The sequence below is a fragment of the Strix uralensis genome, chromosome 5 (genome assembly GCF_047716275.1).
Source record: "Strix uralensis isolate ZFMK-TIS-50842 chromosome 5, bStrUra1, whole genome shotgun sequence".
Lineage (NCBI taxonomy): Eukaryota > Metazoa > Chordata > Aves > Strigiformes > Strigidae > Strix > Strix uralensis.
In genome coordinates, this window is record NC_133976.1 from 6,780,372 (window position 1) to 6,802,330 (window position 21,959).

Consider the following 21,959-nt stretch of genomic DNA (forward strand, 5'->3'; position numbering starts at 1 on the left):
TTTCTTCCAGATTTGGCTTGAGTCAGACATTGGCCAGCACTGTGGTTAGATTGACGTGTTGTTCAAATTAACCCTTGACTACTGTGGTGTTATCTGTCTCTCCCAAATCCACTTTGAGCGGGATGCAGCCATCACGTCCAGACGCAGCCATTACAACCTGGTGGTTGTCACTTGAGTAGGCAGGTTGGGGGCAGGAGGGAGCACACCACCACATTCCCACAACTAGAATTAAACCAACAAACCCATGCAGGTGTTTGAGGCAGCAGAGAGCTCATTGTGCAGTTCTTGGGGTAGTGTGAGAGAGTAATACGTTGTGTACCTGTTTTCCTAACCTTAATTATACCGAAAGGCACTCGTGTGAATTGAAGAAAGAGGCTGCAGTTTAACTTCTTCTGTAGTAGAGTTATCAGGTAAACACTTTTCAAGATAGGGTGCTCTAAAGAGCTGCATTTCAGCTCTGTTCCTTTGATGATCCATTTGCTTTTGTTCCTTCAAAGTTGGAAAGTGAAATGCTTTCTGACCATCACCTTCAGTAAGTATTATGGAAAAATAGATTAAATATAGCACTTGTAATAGCTGTTTTCATACTTCTGTTTTGTTTTGTTTTCCTAAAGGTCCAGAAGGGGCAAACCTCTTTATTTACCACCTCCCCCAGGAGTTTGGAGATCAGGACATTCTGCAGATGTTCATGCCTTTTGGAAATGTTATCTCTGCTAAAGTCTTCATTGACAAACAGACCAATCTGAGCAAGTGCTTTGGTATGTCACATTTAATAAATCGAATAGTAAAAACCACATGCACTGTACTGAAAAGGGGCCAGGAAAGAAAATTAATGGCAATGTGAGAAATGTCATACTGGAATCTCATTCCAAAAATAATGGACTGCTAATCCTCAAATAAGCGGGAAGAAGGACAGACAAACTAGTTCTAACTAAAAATTGGATATGAAAAACCAATAATAATCTTCCAGTCTGACATCTCGCATGAATGTGTCAAGTACATGAAACTAATTACACCCTATGTGGGGGAATGTCATTTAGTATACTATTAAACTGCCTTATTATGGATACCTAATTATTCTCTATTGTATAGCTAAGCCACTTAAAAATGCTCTATGTTTAACCCATTACTTCTACATCACAGGAATTTCTTTCTTCTGAATTAAGTACAAGATTTTGCAATTAGTGATTGAATGGTGTGTACATGTAGTTCAGAATGCTTTACAGACAGTTGATGTCTAGATATGCAGCTCCAGCTGTTGCAGGCAGGCTCCAGTATGTTATGTAAGGTAGCATCTCCCCTTACCTCAGGGCAGGTATGAAGGGAACCTTAAAAGATGAGTGTCAAGCTTCCCAGAGAACACTTTGAGCTGCCAGTAAATTAGATCATGACAGAGGAGAAGATGATATGTTGGTATAAAACAAGTTCTAGGGTTGATTAAGTGGGCTGATGTCTTTTGAATAGCATAGATGCACCAGTTCAGTGCTTTGATGGAGTGGAGTACAGAATGTAAGCGAGTGGCAATCTGTTAAAGCATCGGTCTAATAATTGTGGTCTTATGCAAGGCATGAGGAGGCTCTAGGAAGAGGAAAGAATCTCTTAAAGATAAGTTTTATATGGGAGCTTCCATAAAAGCGACAATTCTTTCCCGGAGTAAAGGAATGCAACTGTATGTATGACAAAAGAGTAACGAGTCCAGACAACCCCTAGTTTCCAAAACTCCTTTGTGCTGCTCTTTGCCCAGCACCATCCCTTAATTCTGAAGTGTCCCCATGATTTCTTAGCTTGCATATCATTATTTTTTTTAAAATCTAGGTTTTGTTAAAATGTGTTTGTCTAAGGATTTGGCTCCACCAGGGCCATTCAGGGACCCCACAGCTGTTGGGCTTTAATCTCTCTTGAAATGGGTTATCATTTATCTAAACAGACAGTACCCAAACAGGAGGAGAATTCAACTTACTCAGAAATACCTACTGGACTGAAATTCAAGCCTTCCCACAATCTGAGTGTTTTTCACCTGAAGAGCCCTTAGTACACTTGGAAAGTTCATTTGGTTCAGAGAAAGGCTGTGACATTCATTCTATATTTTTCCATAGTCTTTCATTTCAATTTTGAAGCATTCACTTCTTTAAGCTTTACAAAAAGTTGTTTATATCTAGACTAATATAGTCCAGCATGTTTCTGCAGTGGGTTAAAACAGCCCCTGAAACTGTAGCAAATTTGAGAAGTGGAATTGGAATGGGCTCCCTATTGATCTGGAGCTAGTTCAGTTAGTATGTTGGGGTGACAAAATCCTTGTTGAGGTGTCCAGGAATCTTGAAGAAATGTCAAATCAAGCTACTTTAATCAGAATGCAACAATTGTGGTGACTACTGAAAGAATGTAGATTAGTTTGGGCAGGCGACTCAAATCATGAGCTCACTTCCCACGCTTTCTTTTTGTGGGTTTCCTTTTAGATTACCTACTTACACATTTGTCTGGATTTATGTGACACAACTACCTAACTTAGAGTGATGCACCAAGGTTATCTTATTTGAGGGAAAATGGGGGGGGCAACACCCAACGGATGGAGGAGTCCTCTGTCTTTTTGGCACTAGTCAGCTTTCACTAACATTTCAATTTCTCATTCTTCCTCCCCAGATATTCTGCCACCAGTGAGAGGGTTCTGCTTTAAAAACAAAAAGAACTGCAGTGGCAGAGGAGGTTAAGATTTTCTGATTCAGTAGGTGACTACTTGGTGATGCTGCTAATCACAGACAAAGCCAGAATTAATCCTGCTAGTTTAACATACTAGCATACTCTGTACATACCTCCTCAGCTTTATTAGCAAGAACTGTATATTTGTTGTTTTGATCCCATATTTGTTTTTTTAAAAGCTTTATTTTTTCTCTGTCCTCCAACCCCAAACTAGCACAATAGTGCGTCATTTCTCTCCTGTATCATTAGTGGTCATTGCTCTTGGTACAGTTTGGGTCTGGTATTTTTGTTTGGTTGGTTTGGTCTTTTTTTTCCCTTGTAATAATAACAGTAATGATGTATTGCACATGCCTGGTGCTTTCTACTCTGGAGTTTCCAGTCTCCTGCCTAAAGAAGGTGGAGGTCAATTTACAGATGAGGACAGGGAGAACACCAGAAAAGTGAAAATATTGTCCAGGGCTGTCCACTGGCAGAATTGGGAAGGGAAGGTGCATTCTGAATGCGTTGCAGGGTAGTGATACACAATGATGAACTTTTAGGTAACACTGCCTCTGAAAATGAAAAAATACTTTTCTTTACAGAAAATGGACTTTAGCATTATTTGCTTTCTTGTCCACCTCAAATGAATGCTCAAAAGATTAAATGGTGATGAGGATGACAGGACAGTCTGTTTATGCCTAGAAGTGCTCTTCCATGAGTTCTCATGAGCTCTAGTTGATTCAGTAGACAAAGGGTTTCACTCTTCAAGCTTAGCTCTCACCTTTCATAAACCTTAGAATAACAGAAGTGAGAGATGTAAAAGTAAGGGAGGGGAGGGAGGACCCAATGACATCGGTGGAGTCATGTCAACAGGTAAGATCCTCTAGAAGAAAATAGGGGAAAGAAAGAAAGGAAGAGAGTGATGAAGCTCCTCAGGATATGGCAGTAATATTAAGATGAAATGATCTAGTGGAGAAAGTGAAGAAGTGACAAGAGTTTCTAAAACCAAGAAAGCTATGGAGGAACATTTATTATCCCTTAAGGAGGTAACAAATAATCAACCAGAGAACAACATGAATAGAATATATTGGCGTTAGCCAGGAGAAGGTCTGCAGAGATTTAAATGAGAGGTGGTTTTGAATGGAAGGAACAGAAGTTAGCCTCAATTGTCAGGGAAGAGTCTTAAGTTAAATAGTTTGGTGAAGTTGATTTAAGGTGAAACCATAGGGATGGTCTATGGAGAGCAGCTGGACAAGGACCAGATAACTTGATAAGAGGGGTTTTTTCTTTACAATGGGGAAAGTGTATAATTCTGACACTGAAGATGGAAGAGGGCAGCAGTGCAAGGTAAGCAAGAGACATAAAAGAACAGGTTAAAATGATGGTATAAAGAGGTTATGAATCAGAAAAGTATGCAGGCACTAAGCACAAATGAAGCAAACTGGTAGAAGAGAGGCACTGAGAAGCCTGTGTGTTAGGACTGAAAACAAAGTGTGTGGGATCCATGCTTTAACAGAGTGAAGTGATATGTGTTAAGGCAAATTCAAGTGGAAAGAAGAGGGAGCATTTCAAAGCAGATGCATAATAGCAGGCTGAATACAGTAGTAATTAGCCAGAGCTGAGGCAGAGCAGCAGTTAGGCGAGCTTTGCAATTACAAGTGGGAGGCCCACATATGAAAATGAATTTTGAGCTTCCAGAATCAGGGAGATTTGAGTCCATTATGAACAGAGCATTTTTAGTCTCCCGGGAAAAAGAAAGCTGAGCCAGGCCAGCCATTCTGAATTACCCGAGCAAGCATTATCCCCCTAGTTAGCGCTCGCAACCGAGGAGCAGAAGATCTGGAGTTCTCATCAAGCCCTGCCATTGTCTTTACAATGCTGCTTAATTTTGATGCTTGCATACCCCTTTGGGGAGCAAGAGGCTGAATTAATTAACATTTAATGTACCTTGAGATCTTGAACTGGAAGGAGCTGAAAAATACAAAATATTAATACTGCAACTGTCCTAGGCTAAGCCCAAAGAGACGAGGGTTTTGTCTCACACAGAACCAGTGCACGTGAACTCACATTCAGGTGTGCAAATGCGTATAGGTGTCGCTACGTTTGGGTTTTGTTTCTGTAACCAGGCTTTCTGTTTCAGCTTCACATCTGCAGACTGGCCTAATAGTACTTCCTAATAGACTGGGAGGTATGTAGATATTACACTGAAAAGTGTCACAGTAATAAATATCGTCAGTCTCTAAGGTAGGTAGATAAACAACAGATTGGAAACTGCATTGCACCAAAACTGGCCAACTGCATCCCAGCTAGTAAAGAAATATTGTGAAGGTAAAGGGGAAGGCAAAGGAAACTGGAGAGGAAATGGGATACGAAGTGTGATCAAAGAACTAATTGAAAGTGAGGTAAATGTGTCAAATAAACAGTAATAATAAAATCCTAACAAAACGCCTTCTGACATTTGTTCTAACCTACAGTTCGCTTTCTCTCCCGCCTCCGTTCTGTGTCTCGTAGGTTTTGTTAGCTATGACAATCCAGTCTCTGCACAAGCTGCTATCCAGGCTATGAACGGCTTTCAGATTGGCATGAAACGCTTGAAGGTTCAGCTGAAACGCTCCAAAAATGACAGCAAACCTTACTGATCTTAACCCCAGATGCTTACTGCTCTTATTTTAGCTTTCTTAGGGTAAGTCCCATGAGCAAACCTGTCCTCTGCAGGGGGGTTAAGAAAGAACATAGAGCCAACCTTCACCAAGAGACAGTTATTTTTACAGTTACCACTTCCATTTCCCCACTTGTCCTTATTACACTTGGCTCCCATTTCCTTGCCAAGTAATTACTGAGTTGTGTTACTGTATTTTGTTTTGCAGCATAATTTATCTCCTTTTTAAAACAAAAATAAATGTCTTGAAATTCAAAGCAACACACACACACACACACACACAAAAAAAAAAAAAAAATGTGCAATTTAACTCTGTGAACCCTGGTGCCATTAGCACACAATAAAAGTTGTTTTCTATGGATGGAACGTATTTTACCAGGGTGGCACCAGCAGTTTATAGGTTAAACAAAATGGCCTCATGCCAGTTGAAGCACTTATTTTGCAACACAAATTGAAACAAGTCTTTCCACTACATCAACTTGTTTTTTGAGAAGATTTGATTTTTTTTTTCAGTTCAAATCAATGTATTGTTATATATTAGTCTGATTTTACACTGGTCGTCTTTATATTTCACTTTTTTTTAAGTTCTTGTTTTTTTGGAAAGGATTAATGTAAAAAAGATTTAGAGATCTGTTTCTAAAGCTACAGGGTTTAAAATAAAAAAATAAAATAAAATGAGTGACAATACTTGATGTTTCTTGAGAGATAAATTTAATAATAATAAAAAAAGAAAGCCACAGGCCTGTAAATTTTATTTGTAAAAAGCATTTCTATTTTTATACAAAATTTTTACTGCCTCAGAAATAATGGAAGTTATTTATTGCCTATTGTTAACTTATTGGATACCTAAAGAGCAGCTCTCTATGCTAGCTAGATCCTTTGAAGTAGTCTCTAGAGTAATTGTGCCAAGAATGGGCGCTTTTTCACTGTTGAACCCTACACCCTTTACAGTTCATGCTTTTATCCTCTTGTTTGTATTTGTCTGGTTATTTTGTTCGTAGTTTCCATTACCTAGTTTAAAGTTCAGTTGTCTGACCTTTTTTTATCCCCTCCCCTTACCTTTCTGTTACATTTGTAGAAACTGGTTCTTTCCTCTCTTTTCTCCCCAAAGAGGAATCCATTCTCTCTGACTCCTTTCAGATGGATTCTTTTGGGGTTCCATTGTGCTCTTGTTGACAAGTATTGTAAGTTAATGCAAATTATGTGAACGGCTCATAGACTCTACTGATAAAAGATTTGCATTAGTTTTCTCCTGCACCCATAAAAGTGATTTTGTTTGTGCTGCATAGATTCTATGTAACTTTTTTTCCTCTTCCTTGTTTTTTCCCTAGACATCTCCATGCCCGTTAGCCCATCGTTTGCCTAGCATGTCCCTGTGGCGTCTCAAAAAAAAAAAAGTTTCATCGTCCCGTCATTGTTTCTGATGTCTTTCTGACCTCACATCATATTTGGTTCTCCTACTGACCTTTGATCTAGTTTGACCTTTGAAATTTGCATGTGACCTCATCTAGCTATGAATTCTGGGAAGTCAATGTGAAAAAACATTGCTGCATTCATGCAAGACTGAAATTTATTATTAGATAAATTAATGATAGGATTTAAAAACAACCTGTGGCAAAATGTTTTTTCTTTCTTTCCTTTTTTTGGTTTTCTTTTTTCCTTTGGGTTTTTTTGTTTGGGTTTTTTGTTTTGTTTTTTTTTTCATTTCGTAAAAAAAAAAATAAAAAAAAAACAGACTTGAAAGTATTATACAGGGATTGGCATTCTGCCTGGTCACTGGTGACAATAGCAATATGTGTCCAGAGGCACAGAATGTTGGTTTCTAACAGACTACTTCCAAAACAGTTTGAGAAATAAAACTGTCTGATTTTAAGTCTCTAGAGGTCTGTAATAGTTTTTACATTTTTCAGGCAGTGTAAAGTTTTTTGATAAGGCCATTTTAGGTGGCTCACTTTCTCATTAAAGTATATATATAGAACCACTTTTTGTAGATTAGTATAAGAAAATATTTACCCTGTTTTAGGGCAAATGCTACCTACTTGTGTCACCTTTTGCTGAACTGACTCACAGTTAGACAATCCATGGTTTAATGCACATGAAATTACCTATATTTTATACTGTTTCAATGTACAGAAGAAAGGTTACTGTAAAATGTGTTACGTTGGTGCTTCTGTGAATTAAGTTGTGGTTTCATCATGAGTCTTATGGTCTTAAGTGTTCTATGTTTATAAAAGACGAGTTTAAAATTGGTTTACTTGAACAACAAGAACAAAAACAAGATTCAAAAAAACACAAAAAAAAAAAAGTTGTTTGCTTAAAAAAAAATAATTTCATGTGAAAAATGAAAAAATATTCCAGAATAAGTTTGTGTTGGCTTGTGACGCATTGATGTCATTTTTTTATTGTGAACAATTTAGATGTGTTTGTGTTCAGCAAAATGTGATCGGTTTTTCTTTTAAAGAAAAAAAAAAATCAGTGAAACTATAGTGCCAAATTCCAAAGGTACTTTCTTCCTAGAGCTTCAGTGTGTTTCTTGTGTGAAGTAATTTGATAACATGGGTATTTTATTATGTGTTTTGTATAAATCCCTAATATTTAAAGAAAAAAGAGGTTAAAAAGTTTGTTAACTTGCTATCCTGTGGTCTTGTTGCCTGAAATTGTTATTGTTTGTTATTTCTCTTTGATGTTTTTTGTAAAACATTGTATAAGTGCCCATGTTTCACTTTTTTAACCACTCTGCACACATCAATGCTGTGAAAGCAAACCTCACTATGTATTTTCTTCATATTGTATGGAAACCTCTAAGGTGAGAAAGTTTTGAACTTTTAACCCTTTCCACCCAGAGCTGTCTTGAGTGTTAATACCTTTTATACATTCACCATTTTGCTGTTTATTTTTATATATATATCTATATCTATAAATATATATATACTTAGTTTTTTGTGGTTTATTTAATACATGGTTGAAATCAGAACAATGCACAGGGCAGATCTGAAGGACAAAAATATTTTACTGCTGTCTAAATTTCTTCTGTATCTATAACTAAAATTATTTAAAACCGTAATTAACTTGTGGTTTTCCTTTTTAGATTTTGGGGATTTTGTCTTTTCTTAAAGAGCTTTTAATATGCTGCTGGAATATGCTATTCAGTATTAATAAAATAAAAGAAAAAGAAAACAATTCTTTAATTATCTATTGTGTGAGCCACTCCCAGACAGGAGTGGTTAATCCACCATTTGAAAACCTTGAGGAGAAAAAAAAAATATTTTTGTAATTTAAATAAATGAACTTTTGCTTAAATCAGATGCACTAGATCTTCCTGGGTGAAAATTCAATGTGCACTGCAGTTAAACTACTTTTTATGGATAAAGTTTACATACACTGTAATGTTTGGTGTTATCTGCCATTATTTGTAACGGCAATATATTGGCTTACTCCTGCAGACACTCGTATAGAGAGGAGTAACTTTACTCGTACAAGTAGTCCATGGGAATATATATGTGACTGATGTGGGTGTTTGCTGGAGGAAGCTCTGTGTAAGGAACCAGAAAAAAGATGCTGGTAGCCCTTTTCACTGCCTTGTAAGTCTGATTAGATTGCATTTCTACCGCACAAGTAGTGACCAACAACCAGATTTGGTTCTTTGCTACCGGTATAGAGAATCCATTGCCAATCTGATGCGTGTGAGCAGCAGTACCTGCTACTGATGATAAAGTGCCATACCTTCTTCCACTTCCTATTTCTATCTGATTATATTCAAAGCCGCCTAAAATTCAAAATGAAGCCCTATATGAACAACATCAGCTGGTGCACTCTTGTCTCTCATCCCCAACTTAAATGCTTCTTTATGTAGAGCCCTGGGATGGAAAGGACTAGCCTCTAGTGATGCAAAAAAGTTTCCTTCTTATAGCACATGCACTTATAAATAAATGATCTATACTTTTCTCACATTTTTACTACTGCTGGGGCCTTCCTACACCCTTTGAGGGCTATTTTGTACTACTTGCAGCAATTTTGCATATTCAAAGTATCATCTCACGTACGTTATATTATATATATGTACATATATATATAATATGAGATCATCATTTGGATTGTTTAGACTGTTTCACTAATTTTTCTTGTTGTACCCACCATATAAATTTCCAAAGCTTTTTTAGATGCCCTAGTGTGTGTTCTGCGGGTTTACCAGTCCAGTTAGAGCGGTGATGCCTTTGGTCCTCAGGCAGTGTAACTCGGCATCAGGCTGCCCAGAATTACTCTATATGGGACATTGGCTTAGCAGTGGGAGAGGAGGAATGTTTCTGTACTTTCAGGCAACTGAGATGGGTCATTGCTGAGAACAGTGTCCATCTTGAAATAAGATTTAAAAAAATAAAATAAAAATCAAGTACTAAACCAAAAACCCAAACATACACCTCCTTGGAGACAAATTATCTACCAGTTCTCTTTCAAAATATTGAAAGGAAAAAGCTGCAAGGGTGCAAGGGCCTAATAAGAGAGGAAGAAAAACAAGGGAAATTGCTTTACAAAATTCTAATCAAAAGACTAGACTAGTGTTTTTTCAAACAAATTAGCTAATTGCGATGAAATGGCAGTCCTCAAAGGAGTAACAAGTTCATCTTTCTTTCACCATAGGGGTTACAGTTCCTTGGCTTGTGCTACTCTGGAATCATTTTACTGTTTCTGTTTTTATTATCTTAAGTGCTAATTAACAAAAGGAAAAAATATCCTGTAGTTTCATTACCTTTTTGGATAATGTCATACAAAAAAAAAAAAAAACAAACCTATGTATTTGTGTTTTTTTTGTGCTGTGAGAATTGTTGTTTGTAGATTAATAATACTATCATTTTGTTTAGAATTACAAACTAGTTTTTAAGTATTGTCTGAGAAAAGCCAAAGTTAATGCAATCTAGTGGAAACTGTAAGACCATTTGAGTATTGTTTCTGTTTTATTGATGCATTTGGATTTTGTTGTTTGATGGAATTTGAGCCAAAAAACAAAAAAGAACAAAAAAAAAAAAAGAAAAAAAAAAAGCAGGCTTTCCTATTTCTACAACTTGATTGTACTTATGCATTTTGTACCAGTGGAACTTTTTATACTGGAGATTAAAAAACAAATGGAAATTTTTGTGGCTTACTCTTGTGGGCCCCCTCGATCATGACTGATTTTCAAGTTTGATTTCTGGACGGTAGAAAGAGAGTTGGTTTTGTTTAGAGAATTCAAAACTTTGGCTTGATTTCTTTTTTTCCCTTTGCTTATATCTAGTGTTTAGAATTTTGTCTTAACAAAAGCGGTAAGTTTCACTTTTTATTCTGTATCGTGCAGTTACACAATAAGGTAATTAGAATTAGGAGTACTCGGTCACTTTGCGTGGATAAATGTATTAGTTAAAACGTTAGGGGTTTGCTTTTTTGCTGTTTAGATCAGAGTTTTTTCTGATTCTTCTGTCCTCATTGTGAACATAACCGTGTAGTTGAAACAGTCAGACTTATTTTTGTAACGTATGTTATTGTGTGATGCAGTTTTTTGCTTCTGTCTCCAATATTAAACCATTTTCCTAATACTTGTCTCTCTACTTTGTGTGTTGTATTGTTGGTGGTCATTCTGTGTTGGTAATACATCTACACACCTCACTGTTTCACGTGCCTGTTTTTTTTTTTCTCTATTTGTTGGTTGTGTACAAAAGATACAGTCGATTCCACCTAAGTGAATATCTGATTGGGGGGCAAAAGAGGATTTGTATATTTTAGACATGTTATGGTTTCTTTGATTTTTTTTTCTCTCTTCCTCCCCCTAGTCATGCCTTATCACTTGGATAATCTGAGCAGGAAGCATTTTAAATGAGTTTCCTGCAAAGTCATATTGAAGGTAGCTTTTGTTAGCCTTCTAACTGCAAAAGCTTCTGCACACAAACACACAGAAGCCACCTGAAAAGGGTTTTTTTGCTGTGACATTTCAGTCAGTCTGGAAAATGCGGATTATGGAGATCAATTCTTCCTAGTCGTTAAAAAAAAAAAAAAATAATACTCTGCCGCTACTTCGCAGAAGCATATGAAACGTTCAAGAAAAGGAGGATATAGCCTTGGGATTTCTTCCAAACTGCACAGTAATCTGATGGCATATGGTGTTAGTCAAACTCTCCTTAGAAACTAATCACATCTTAACTAGGGCTGTGAGAGCCTGCAAAAGCCTACCAGGTGATCGAGCTTGTTATGTGCAGTTATACATATAATAATTAAAAAAATAAAATAAAATCCAAGTGAGCACAGGAAGACTTTCTATTAAAGCCAGTGGAAGTAAAAAAAAAAAAAAAAAACAAAAACAAAAAAGATGGCAAAAAGATCCCCTGTTGTTCAAATGGGTGATATTTTTGCTGTGGGCTTACAAAGCAGATCATTCTCAGCATTGGCTAATAGTATTACACAAATCTCAAAAGGGACAAAAGAAATACCATAGCGCTTTTTTTCTTATTATCTTTTACAGTTGGCTTTTAGCTTTTTTTATTCTTTCATTTCCTATAAGTTTTTCCTCCTCATGAGAATCTCTCTGCTCTCCCCCAACCGGTGTCTACCACAATGAAATAAAAGCTGCAAAAGAAAAAAAATCTATGTTGTTCTGGTTTACAAAAAGTCTCTCTTCTCTCCTCTGTCTGATCGCAGATACAAACCTTACAATTTGGAGAGGGGGAAAAAAATAAACAAATCCAACCAAACCAAACCCAAGGAGGAGAGAGCAGCACTGGCGAGTGCTCTCTGGAATTCAAGCCATACGCCCCTGTCCCTTTCCTTTGTCCCACTTTCTGTGATGCTCAGGAATCGAAGACCACTTAGAAGTGCTCTTATGAGACCCAAACGACACTCCTCCCTCTTGTCTCCTCTCCCCTGGTCTTTCTGGCACTCTGGCTTTGGCTCACACACACAAACACACACACGCCCCCCCCCCCCAAGTAATGTCTTACGAGGTCATGGCGCACTGGGTGTTTCCGTGTGGTGTCAGCAGCAACATTGGCTCCTGCATTTGGAAGAGTTTTGAAATTTTCTGGTGGCTCATGAGTTGGCCTGGTTGTTATTGCTCAATATATTTTTTAAAAAACTTTTTTTTTTGCTTTTTTCACTTTTCTGTTTCCATGAAAGGCAAATAAGTGATGAATGGAGTCCCAAACAAGCTGAAATGTCGTCTTGCAGGGTCTGTTGTCAGAGGTCAGGGGTCCAAGCAACTCTAAGTTTAATCTAAAACCAGAGAAGCCTATAGTGGGCAGCCCAGGCAGGAAAGCAGAAACCGAGGTCAGACTATATCCTGGGTCTCTGACATCTCTATAGAATTTATGATCCCGATTTGGATAATTTTGACACCAGTGGATTCAGTTGAGTAAGTCTTGACTTGCATGAATGATGAATCAGAATTGGTCTCTGGGATTTTTAGGTTTCTGTGGATGTTTTGGATGTTTTCTTTTTTGTTTTCCTTTTTTTTTTCTCCAAACTTGGTCTTAGGAAAGAAACTAGAGCTTTGTGGAGGGTCTTTTCTTCCAAAAATACAACTGAAAAAAAGACTTATACTGCAGTTGGGTTTCTTTTAAATACTCAGGGCTGAAAGATACAGGTTTTTCTTTTTTTTTTTTTTTATTTCAACAATGGGGAAAAATGAGTTCCTTAAAGCAATGCAGCTGAACAGTTTGTCCTGCTTAAATGCATGCTTTTAATTTCAATTATGTAAGGCACCTTGCAGTGTTAGCAAAATGTCTCTTTGTTAGCTATATGTGTATCGCCATGGGAAATTACCAAACTGTCACAAGACTTGCTGATTAAAGAATAGCCTGCCAGAGTGTGTGTGCCTTTGCCCAGTGTGACTCTTAGGTATTAGGCTAAGGAAAACAGTTTAACAAAATGTAGTGTGAATCATTCCTGATAAGTGAATAAAGCATTGTGACCAAGCAATCAGATTATTCACTTATCAGGAATCGACTGTACTGATAGTTTGCCTGATCGTTTTTGTTCCTCATCTCTGTTGTAGTTTCACTACTTTGCTGTGTTCTGTTTTTTCTCTCATGCTCTTAGCAAAATCACTGGGAATATCCCTTCGTGTGATCATGAAACATGCTACTGAGTAACAAATAAAAAAAAAAAAAATTTAAAATATAAAAATGATATCTTAACAAAATCTATGCACTTGCTATCAGGAACACAATACTGGATGTGTCTTATATATATTGAACTATAATAGTATTCGATTTCTTAAATAAAGCTTAAGAAAGGATTCTGTTGTCTGTAAAATTTTATGAGCATTAAATGGAAAAGAAACAAAGCCATGTTTCTAGGGTTGGGCGCTTTTTGTTATATGAAATCTTACTGGGTACATGGTCTTTAACCATGCCCAGGTAAATGTTATATAATTCGCTTGATATTTCATTAATAAAGGAGACCTTGAAAATTAGGCTTACTGAAGTGTGTGGGGAGAAAAAGTCTTACCATTCAATGACTTGCAGCAAAAGATACTAAAATGCATAAATTTCTGTCTTTTTCTGTATTTGCAAAAGCAAATGTTCTTGCTTTTGCTCTAAAACTAAGAAATAGCTAAAATATATGAATCAGAAAACATAATGAAACAATACTATATTACTTCCACAGACAATGCTATACTTCTTTTTGGTATGTGACTTTTTTTCCTCCTGATTCTAGATAGGTTTAAAATTAAAAAATGAAACCCCTTATGCTCAAAATCACAAATTCGACACTGGAGGTCAAAGCATCTTTTTGCGGAAGATGTGTGGCTTACTGTACGTTTCCTGTATCTGAGCCTTCTCTAATGAAAACATTTTCACATCAAAACCCATGAATTAAATGGGAATTGAATAGCTAAAACTGTTGACTACACTGAAAACTTTATTCCTTCATTGGCTGTACATTTGCCACAAAATTGTAGGTTTCTCACAATCAGATTTTTATGGAAATGCCCATACTTCTTGTATCTAGCAAACTTTCAATAATGCCAGCCTTTGGCAGAAAGATCCGGGAGAGTGGTGGGGGTTGCTTTCTTTTTTTTCTTTTGAACTGCATTACTGCCTCACTTTTCATATGCCATTATATTATCTGAAAAAAAAAAAAAAAAAAATTAAATTGTGGAAATCTATCTGCTGCTGCTTGTATCATTCTCCTCTATTAATACATATTTAGCAAATGTTATTGAACTTGACATCCAGCGGCCAGGTTTGTTAGACTTGTAAGCCAGAAATACTGCTCCACCAGAGAGGCCATGGAGAGGATTGACCTTGGTGGTGGTGGGCAGCAAGATGGTCCTGTCCATCCCACATCTGCACAGAGCTCAGGTGGGGCCCCAGCCCTGGTTTACAGGGACTGCTGATGTAACACAAATATTAAGTAATAGCAACAATTAGCTCATATTTGTATTCCCTCTGATTTTCCTCATTAGCAGACTTTCTTTTTTTCCATTAAAGGGAGCTGGAAAGTTGCAGTCATTTTCTGAATCATTCGCCCCTGTTGATAACCTAATTGTTTTACATGAATGCTAATATTTCCCTCTCACACATTTATATCTATCAGCTAAATCAGCAGTAAAGTAAACTCTTCTGGGATACATTCCTATATCAATTAGCAAGGATTTATGCTCCAAAGCACCATTAACATTAATGGGAGTGTGCTCTTTAGCATAAACAATTGGTGATAGGTCTGGTGGACTTTATTTCCTAAACAAAGAAGCTTCTGAATCTTAGAGACTTGTTTCTTGAAGATGGTACTTGAGGGAGTGATGTCCCAGCCTCCCCGGGCTGCTCTAGGGACATCTCATTCACAGGACATGCATAAATTGTTGAGTTCCCAGCAAAAAGAGAAAGTGTCGGTTTGGAAAGTGAGCTAACTTCTGGCGTTTTCCTTTCTGAAAACCTGCCTGAGAACACACCAGGCAAAATTTTCAGCATTATCTCACCTCCCTCCAACTGACGGCTTGAAAAATTTCACTCTTGGCTCACCTACGTTTCATGGTGCTGGAGGGTGGAGACCGCAGAGGCGTTGGAGGGAGGGATTTTGGAAAGAGGCAGAAGACCAGAGATGAAGTACCGTGGGAAACTAAGTAGTGGGTTTATAAGCTCCCTAAACCATAGGTTACACGGCTCCATGCCTTTGAGAAGCGAGTTAGAGGGGACCAGTAAATCACCAAATCTCACCTTTCACATGTAGGACAACATCATTTCCCCCTCACCCTATGCTTGATCAAGTCAAAAAATGTGTAATCTTCATCCGAAGCCACTGGGAGTTGGGTTGAAAGTCCACCACTTCCCAGAAGCGTGTGATCTGCTGAATCCCTGCCCATGCTTCTGCAGATGTTTTCTCTGTTGGTTCTGGCTCTGCTCAGTTCTGCTACATTAAAAAGCCCTTTTGTATCTACCATTTCCCCCCCCCCCCAAAGGCACTCATAAGCTGGTCTCAAGTTGCTTTTCATCCCGTTTTTTTTTTCATAAAATAAATATGCTCTGGAAGCGTCTACATGCAACAGTGGTTTTTTGATCCCTGAATAATTTCTGTGGTTTGTTTCCACAACCCTCTTTTTTTTCCCTTGTTTTTTTTCCCTGACATCTTTTCTAAATCCGGGGTATCAGAGCTGGATGCATTATTTCAACATCAAGTCCAGTGATGTGACATGCAGAAATTAAAAATCTCATCTCTACTCCTCCGACTTACACAGACAGGGATTGCGTCAGTCCTTGCAAAGAGTAACATGCAAAAGCCACAAAGCACCATATTGGCAGAATTATTTTGGGTTGCTTCTTTAGTATGCCTAAATCCCTCTCAGCTGTGTTGTGCTCCAGGTTCCTCTGTGTGTGGTCTGCTTGCCTGTTCTTAGACTTGAAAGCTTGCTTACAACCATACTAAGAGCACTTTTGTGTAACTCCTAGTCCTCTTCATTATTTTCCAATGTTATCAGCAGTTTTAATATTTACTTCCAAGTCATTAGTGAAAATATTCAATAGCATTCAGACCTATTACTGATCCCTGCAGAACCCCTCTAAAAAAATACTCTCCTACAGTGATTCCCCTTTGACAGCTTCTTTGTTGACATGTCAGCCAGTTCTTAATCCATTTTATGTGCCTTGTATTGATAGGATAGAATGCTAATTTTTTAATCAGGATCTGCTGCACTGTCAAACACACAAAAGTCAGAGTATATGCCGTCTTTGCAATTACTTTTATCAGCCAAAACCTACAATCACATCAAAGAATGAAATCGAGTTTGACAACCCTTCCTCCCTAAAAAACATGTTGATTGGCATTAATCGCTTACCTCTTCTTTAATGTCTTCTACCCCTTTATACCCATATCAGTATTTTCATTATTTTGCCAAAGTAATGTCAAACTAGCTTACCACCAGCTGGGTCATCCTGCTTGTCTTTTATGAATGTGAGCACGAGGATGGCACGTTCCCCGTTGTCTGGGGTGCTGCTGGTGTGCTTAAAGAGTGCTAAAGGTTCCTGTCAATGGATCAGAGCTCTCTGCCCCATTCTCAGCCCAAGGTACCTGGGGCTACCTGCTTGGAAATACTGTATCTTTAATAGAAATGGTAACTAAGTAGACTGTTACAGAGTTGGACCAGAAACCATTTTACCCTTCTCCTGACATGTAGGCATGTGAAAGAAGAGAATTTTTGACATCTCCTCTTTTTCTGTGGCATGACTAGTAGTTTTGCCATCTCCATAAGCCTAAGTTCAATGCCAAAATGAATTTTTGCAGTTGTCCTGCTCTTCTCACTCAGGTAAAGTAGACAATGTAGTGGGGAACCACGGGGTAATGCATATTTATTTATAAGTCAATAGGAAAGATGGGTGAAGGTAAAATACTTTTTCACTCAGTCATCCTCCTCTGAATAGATTTTCATTGATGCACATGGGAATTAAAGCCCTGTGGCTCTGAAGCAGACAGTGGAGAAGAGTCAGTACGACCTGGGGAGTGGGAGATACCTGGATGCACAGGACCTATTAAAGAAGAGACATCATTTGGAAATCAGAAGAAACCTGAGTTAGTCAAACTAATCATGTTACTACAGATACGAATGGATAAGCAGCGGCAATACTGGAGGACGGTTCTGTGCTCTTCTATGCAACAGCGCAGGCACAGGTGCTCTTTCAGGCCACAGGGATACCATATAGGTCCCTGATCATGTCTCTTAGGCATAGACTGTAAATGTGCTGAGATACCAATGTATCTGCTCAGGAGCCTCAGCCCAGCACTCCTCAAAACAGACACGTGCTACTCCTTAACCCTGTAGACATCTCTACTAGTCAGGGTAACATAAATGCACCCTGGAGACAATTATTCCCACCTGAAGCAGTATGCCTAAGACCAGGGAGTGAAGGAGCTGTCTGGAGGTGTTGCTGACTTTCCATTGGCTGTAAGACGAGAACAGCAGCAGAATGCATTTTCTTAGTAGAGACACCAAATTATTGCCCCCAGTCCCCAAAGACACCCTGCTTAACTACCAGCTGCAACCACTGCAACAGAAGGGAACAGGTCTTTGTCATATCTGTCAGCCTCATGTGCGTGTCTCACACTACTCTAGGTATCTCAGGTGGCACTAGGCACCTCTGTTTAGGCAAATATGTCAAGCCCCGGATGACTCGCTTAGCCAGCTCAGAGACCCAGGTGCACCGAGACTCTTAGCTCCCATGTTGGGCAACAGTAAACTGGTCAGCAGAGTTATTCTGCTTGCCCTGAAGTAGGCAAGTATGGCTCAATTTGTTTGCCAGATGTAGGCATCTAGTGCTGTTTGACATGTCCTAGACTCTTCAAAACATCCATGAAGGCCCTGCAGACGTGATGCAGAATGAATAGGACATTTGTGACCCCCAATGTGGGGTATCCTAGGCCAGTTTAAAAGCTCTGAATAGCATAAGCACAAGAGTCTGTTGCATCCAGATATCCAGCTAAGGAACCCTAAGCTTAGAAAGATGAATCTGTGAGCTGAATCCCACTTTAAGGCACTTATTCACTTTCCTAAACCTGAGCCATGTTGGATACTCCAGGGCAACTCAAGTGGCACTGATACCTGCATTTATTAAAAAAAAAAAAAAAAAAAAAAAAAAAAGAGCTGTAGGGGTCTGATTTGTAGACAGATGAAGGTGAAATTCAGTGAATCCTATGGTTAACAAATGAGCCCCGGGTGATGTCCCACAGGCCCTAAGTGGGAATTATGCCCCAAAAAACCCTGACTGCAGTGGAACTGCTTTTTAGGGGACAGATATATGCAGAATATCCCTATGACAGAAAAGCCAGACCCCCAAGGAGTTGCACTTGCATGATCTATAGACCACTTCTGGCATTAGTTTTATCTTATTCAACTTTTGGCACTGAGGAGCCCTAGGAAATGATCGCTTACCTTTCTTGTGGATGTGGACAAAGTATTACATAATTTGTGCCACCTCAACCTTGGTGTCTGATCCTGGGGTAATCATGCCACACACTGGAGCACCCCTCCTGCCCCAGACCCTGGATCCTCCTACTCAAAAGAATAGAAAAATAAAAAGCAGGAACCTTCGCAGCCTCTCTGTACAGTTTGTTGCACTACTTGTCTGCCCTCATGGTGAAGATGTTTTTCCTGATATCCAGCCTGAATCTCTCTTGTTGCAACCTACACCCCTTGCCTCTCACACCCTTCCATATGCCACTGCAAAGAGCCCTGCTAAAACTTCTTGATAGGTTCCTCATAACTATCAGGGGAGGGTGCTGCTATTAGGTGCCCCCAAAGCTGTCTCCACTCTGAGCTGAACAAGCCCAGCTCCCTCAGCCTCTGCTGGTAGACAAGTGCTCCAGCCTGACCAACCATACTGGTGACCCTCCACTGAAGTCCCCACAGTTTGTCCATTACTTTTCCTTACTGAAACAACCAAAAATTTGATGCACTATCTAGATGCAGTATAACATGTGTCTTGGGCGGGGGGGAGTTGGGGGGAGGGCGATAATCACTTCCCTCATTGTGCTGGTTCTGCTGCTCTTCGTGACGCCTAGGATGTTGGCTTTCTTTGCTGCCAGGGCACACTGCTGGCTTGTGGTCACCTCTCACCAGGACCACCCTCCCAGGTGCTTTTCAGCAGAGTAACCCCCCAAGCCTGTCCATCCCCAACCTTTATCACTGCAAGCACCTCTTCCTTCCTCTCTGCATGTTATCCTTCTTGAATTTCACAAAGTTCCTGCTGGCCCTTTCCTCCAACCTGTCAAGGTCACTCTGAATGTCAGCCCTGCCCTTGGTCACACACACGCGCGCACACACACACACACACACCCATTAATTTCATCTCATCTGCAAACTTGACAGGCTGGGATATGAAGTGGTGTGAAATATGGATCTTGCACTTGCCTTGGGTTGCACTACAGGTGGATGAACCTAATGCAAGTTGAGGCTGAGAAGATAGATAGCACAATATGGTATCTCACCCACTCCTCTCTCCTCTTATTTTCATGCCAAAATGAGAATAACTTAAAAAAACAAGGAAACTCCTAGAACATGCTAATAAAGGAAACAGAAGTTTTTCCCTAGCAGGTATGTTGTAACTAGGCACACAGTACTCAGAGCACACCCTGGGAGGCAGGACCAGGATTTCTGCTCACCAGCATTGTGTGAAGCACACTCTTGGGCAATGCTTTCACGGGTCCAAACAGCTACTAGTGCTTATGTATGTCCACAGTAGTGACAAAGCCAAAGCTATGGCTGCAGCACTTTCAGGATGGCCTTGTCCTTGTAGGTGACAGGAATCAAACCACCCACCCATTTCCTTGTTAACCAGGTGTCAGTCTGCTCCCGGCAGCCTAAGACATTCCTCCTCTCCACAGGCATGAGCACAACTTGGGGCAAAAGCTTTGGGGCCTCCTGTTCTCCTGTCCTCATCTCAGCTTTTTTTTTTTTTTTTGCAGTTCACCCTTCTTCCCACACCTTCAGCAAGCCTCAGTTTTCCAGCAATCTTGTGGGTAGGGTAAGGGAAAAATAATACCACCCCCACTCAGTTATGGTTTGAGAACGTGTTGACTGGAAAGGCATGAAGATCTCGACCAGCATATGTGCAGGGAGAGGAAAGGCTCATGAAGGGCTCTTTCTCCTCTCTTTCCCACATCCCAGCTTCCTGTCTCAAGCCATGGCCATACAAGCCTAGAAGGTGAGGTTGCATAGGCAGGGCTGCTTTCAGTTAATTTTTTTATTGTTTTTGCAGTCACCATCTGCCAAGCCAGTGGATCCCATGGTCAGCTTCATGGGCCTTACACAGTCAAGTGCTACCACAAATTCCCATATGAGATGCCCCACTTCCTTGTCCCCTTCCAAGTACCTTCTTCATGAGTGGTGATTCTTGCTTACTAGATGGCTCTCATCTGTGCCAAAATATATTTCCCAATAAAAATAAAACCCTAGCACTGTCCCATCCCAGCCCATGTGCCTCCCTTTTAGTGTTCCTGCTATCTTACAAAAGAGTTATAGCTGCAGCCAACTTCTGAACGACAGCAGTGGGGCTGTACGGTGGACTGGGCTGTGGGGTGGACTGTAAGTATTTTCACAACTACTGAAATTGTACCCACATTTTTGCCACAGCCTGACTGTTTATATTTTCAACATCTCGGCAAAATGGCATGTCACTGGGTCAGAATGCAATTTCTTCGCCGTAAATCACCTCCCTGTGCCTGGTGCAGGAGCAGATGCCAGGCATAAATTTACTCTCAGTGGAACAGAGCTCCTGGATGAGAGGTCATGTTCCCAGGTGTAAATAAATAAAAAGTACACAACTCATGGAAACAACACCAGGCAGCTGAATTGTAGCTTTGCATGGAGGGCAAACAGGTTTAACAGGAGGTATTCACAGTGCCCCCTTCTCCTCCAGCCTTATGTTCTTCAGCTCATTTAGCCTTACTGTTTGCTATTATCTCCCTTCTTGCTGACTACCCTCTCTTCCTTGGCAAAGTACAGAAATGTTTCCTACCTACAGTCACCAGGGCTGTGGAGTTCAACCCAGGGGACTGGTGCCAAATTGCCTACTTAGACATAAGAGCTGTTGTGTGGCTGGCCCTTGGGCTCGGTTAACCGAGGTTCTTGGTTGGTTGAGCATTCCTGTGCACCTATTGGGAAAGGTAGAGAGATATTGCCAGATGTGGGTCAGACCTTAACTTGACCTATTATGCATCTGAAAAAACTGCTTGTTATCTGCTGAAGAAGAGTGAGGAAGGGATCCTGGTGCAGTTTCCTGACTTTAGCATCCCGGCTGGGTGCTCAGCTCATGGCAGCTGGACACGGGTGACCTGGGGTGTGCCTTCTGCTGGTAAGGAACACTTGTGCTCTAGGAATGCACTTCTGGTCTTGCCCAGAAATTTGTGATCTTCATCTTTCAAGGTCTGAGGAAACAAAACACACAGGAAAAGACAAAACAAAACAAAACAAAAAACCACGCACCTCCACAACCCTTCAAAACGTATTTTGTGCAGCAAAATCCACCCGTGTCCTTGGGAGAGCAAGCTTGTAAGGAGCGTTACTCTCAGTTCTGGAAGCTCTCTTGAGTCCTGCTTCTGCATATACACAGAACTGTCTTCCCCTGAGCAGCTTTCACCTGCCGAAGGCTTGCAGGGCATCTAAATGGTTGCA

The 21,959-nt window shown here is 39.8% G+C and overlaps 1 protein-coding gene across 11 annotated transcripts in view; it reads left to right on the forward strand.

The window, feature by feature from the left end:
- The window catches only part of CELF2 (CUGBP Elav-like family member 2), a 385,790-nt gene extending 372,198 nt beyond the window's left edge, over nucleotides 1-13,592 (forward strand). For 10 of the 11 annotated variants that reach the window (XM_074869739.1, XM_074869737.1, XM_074869735.1 and 7 more), the window contains 2 exons: nucleotides 615-758; nucleotides 5,188-13,592. In XM_074869739.1, the coding sequence (XP_074725840.1) occupies nucleotides 615-758; nucleotides 5,188-5,315 (272 nt within the window). In that variant the 3' untranslated portion in view covers nucleotides 5,316-13,592. The remainder of the gene's footprint in view (nucleotides 1-614; nucleotides 759-5,187) is intronic. The other variant, XM_074869736.1, reaches the window with a different exon arrangement.
- Nucleotides 13,593-21,959: the final 8,367 nt, after the last annotated feature.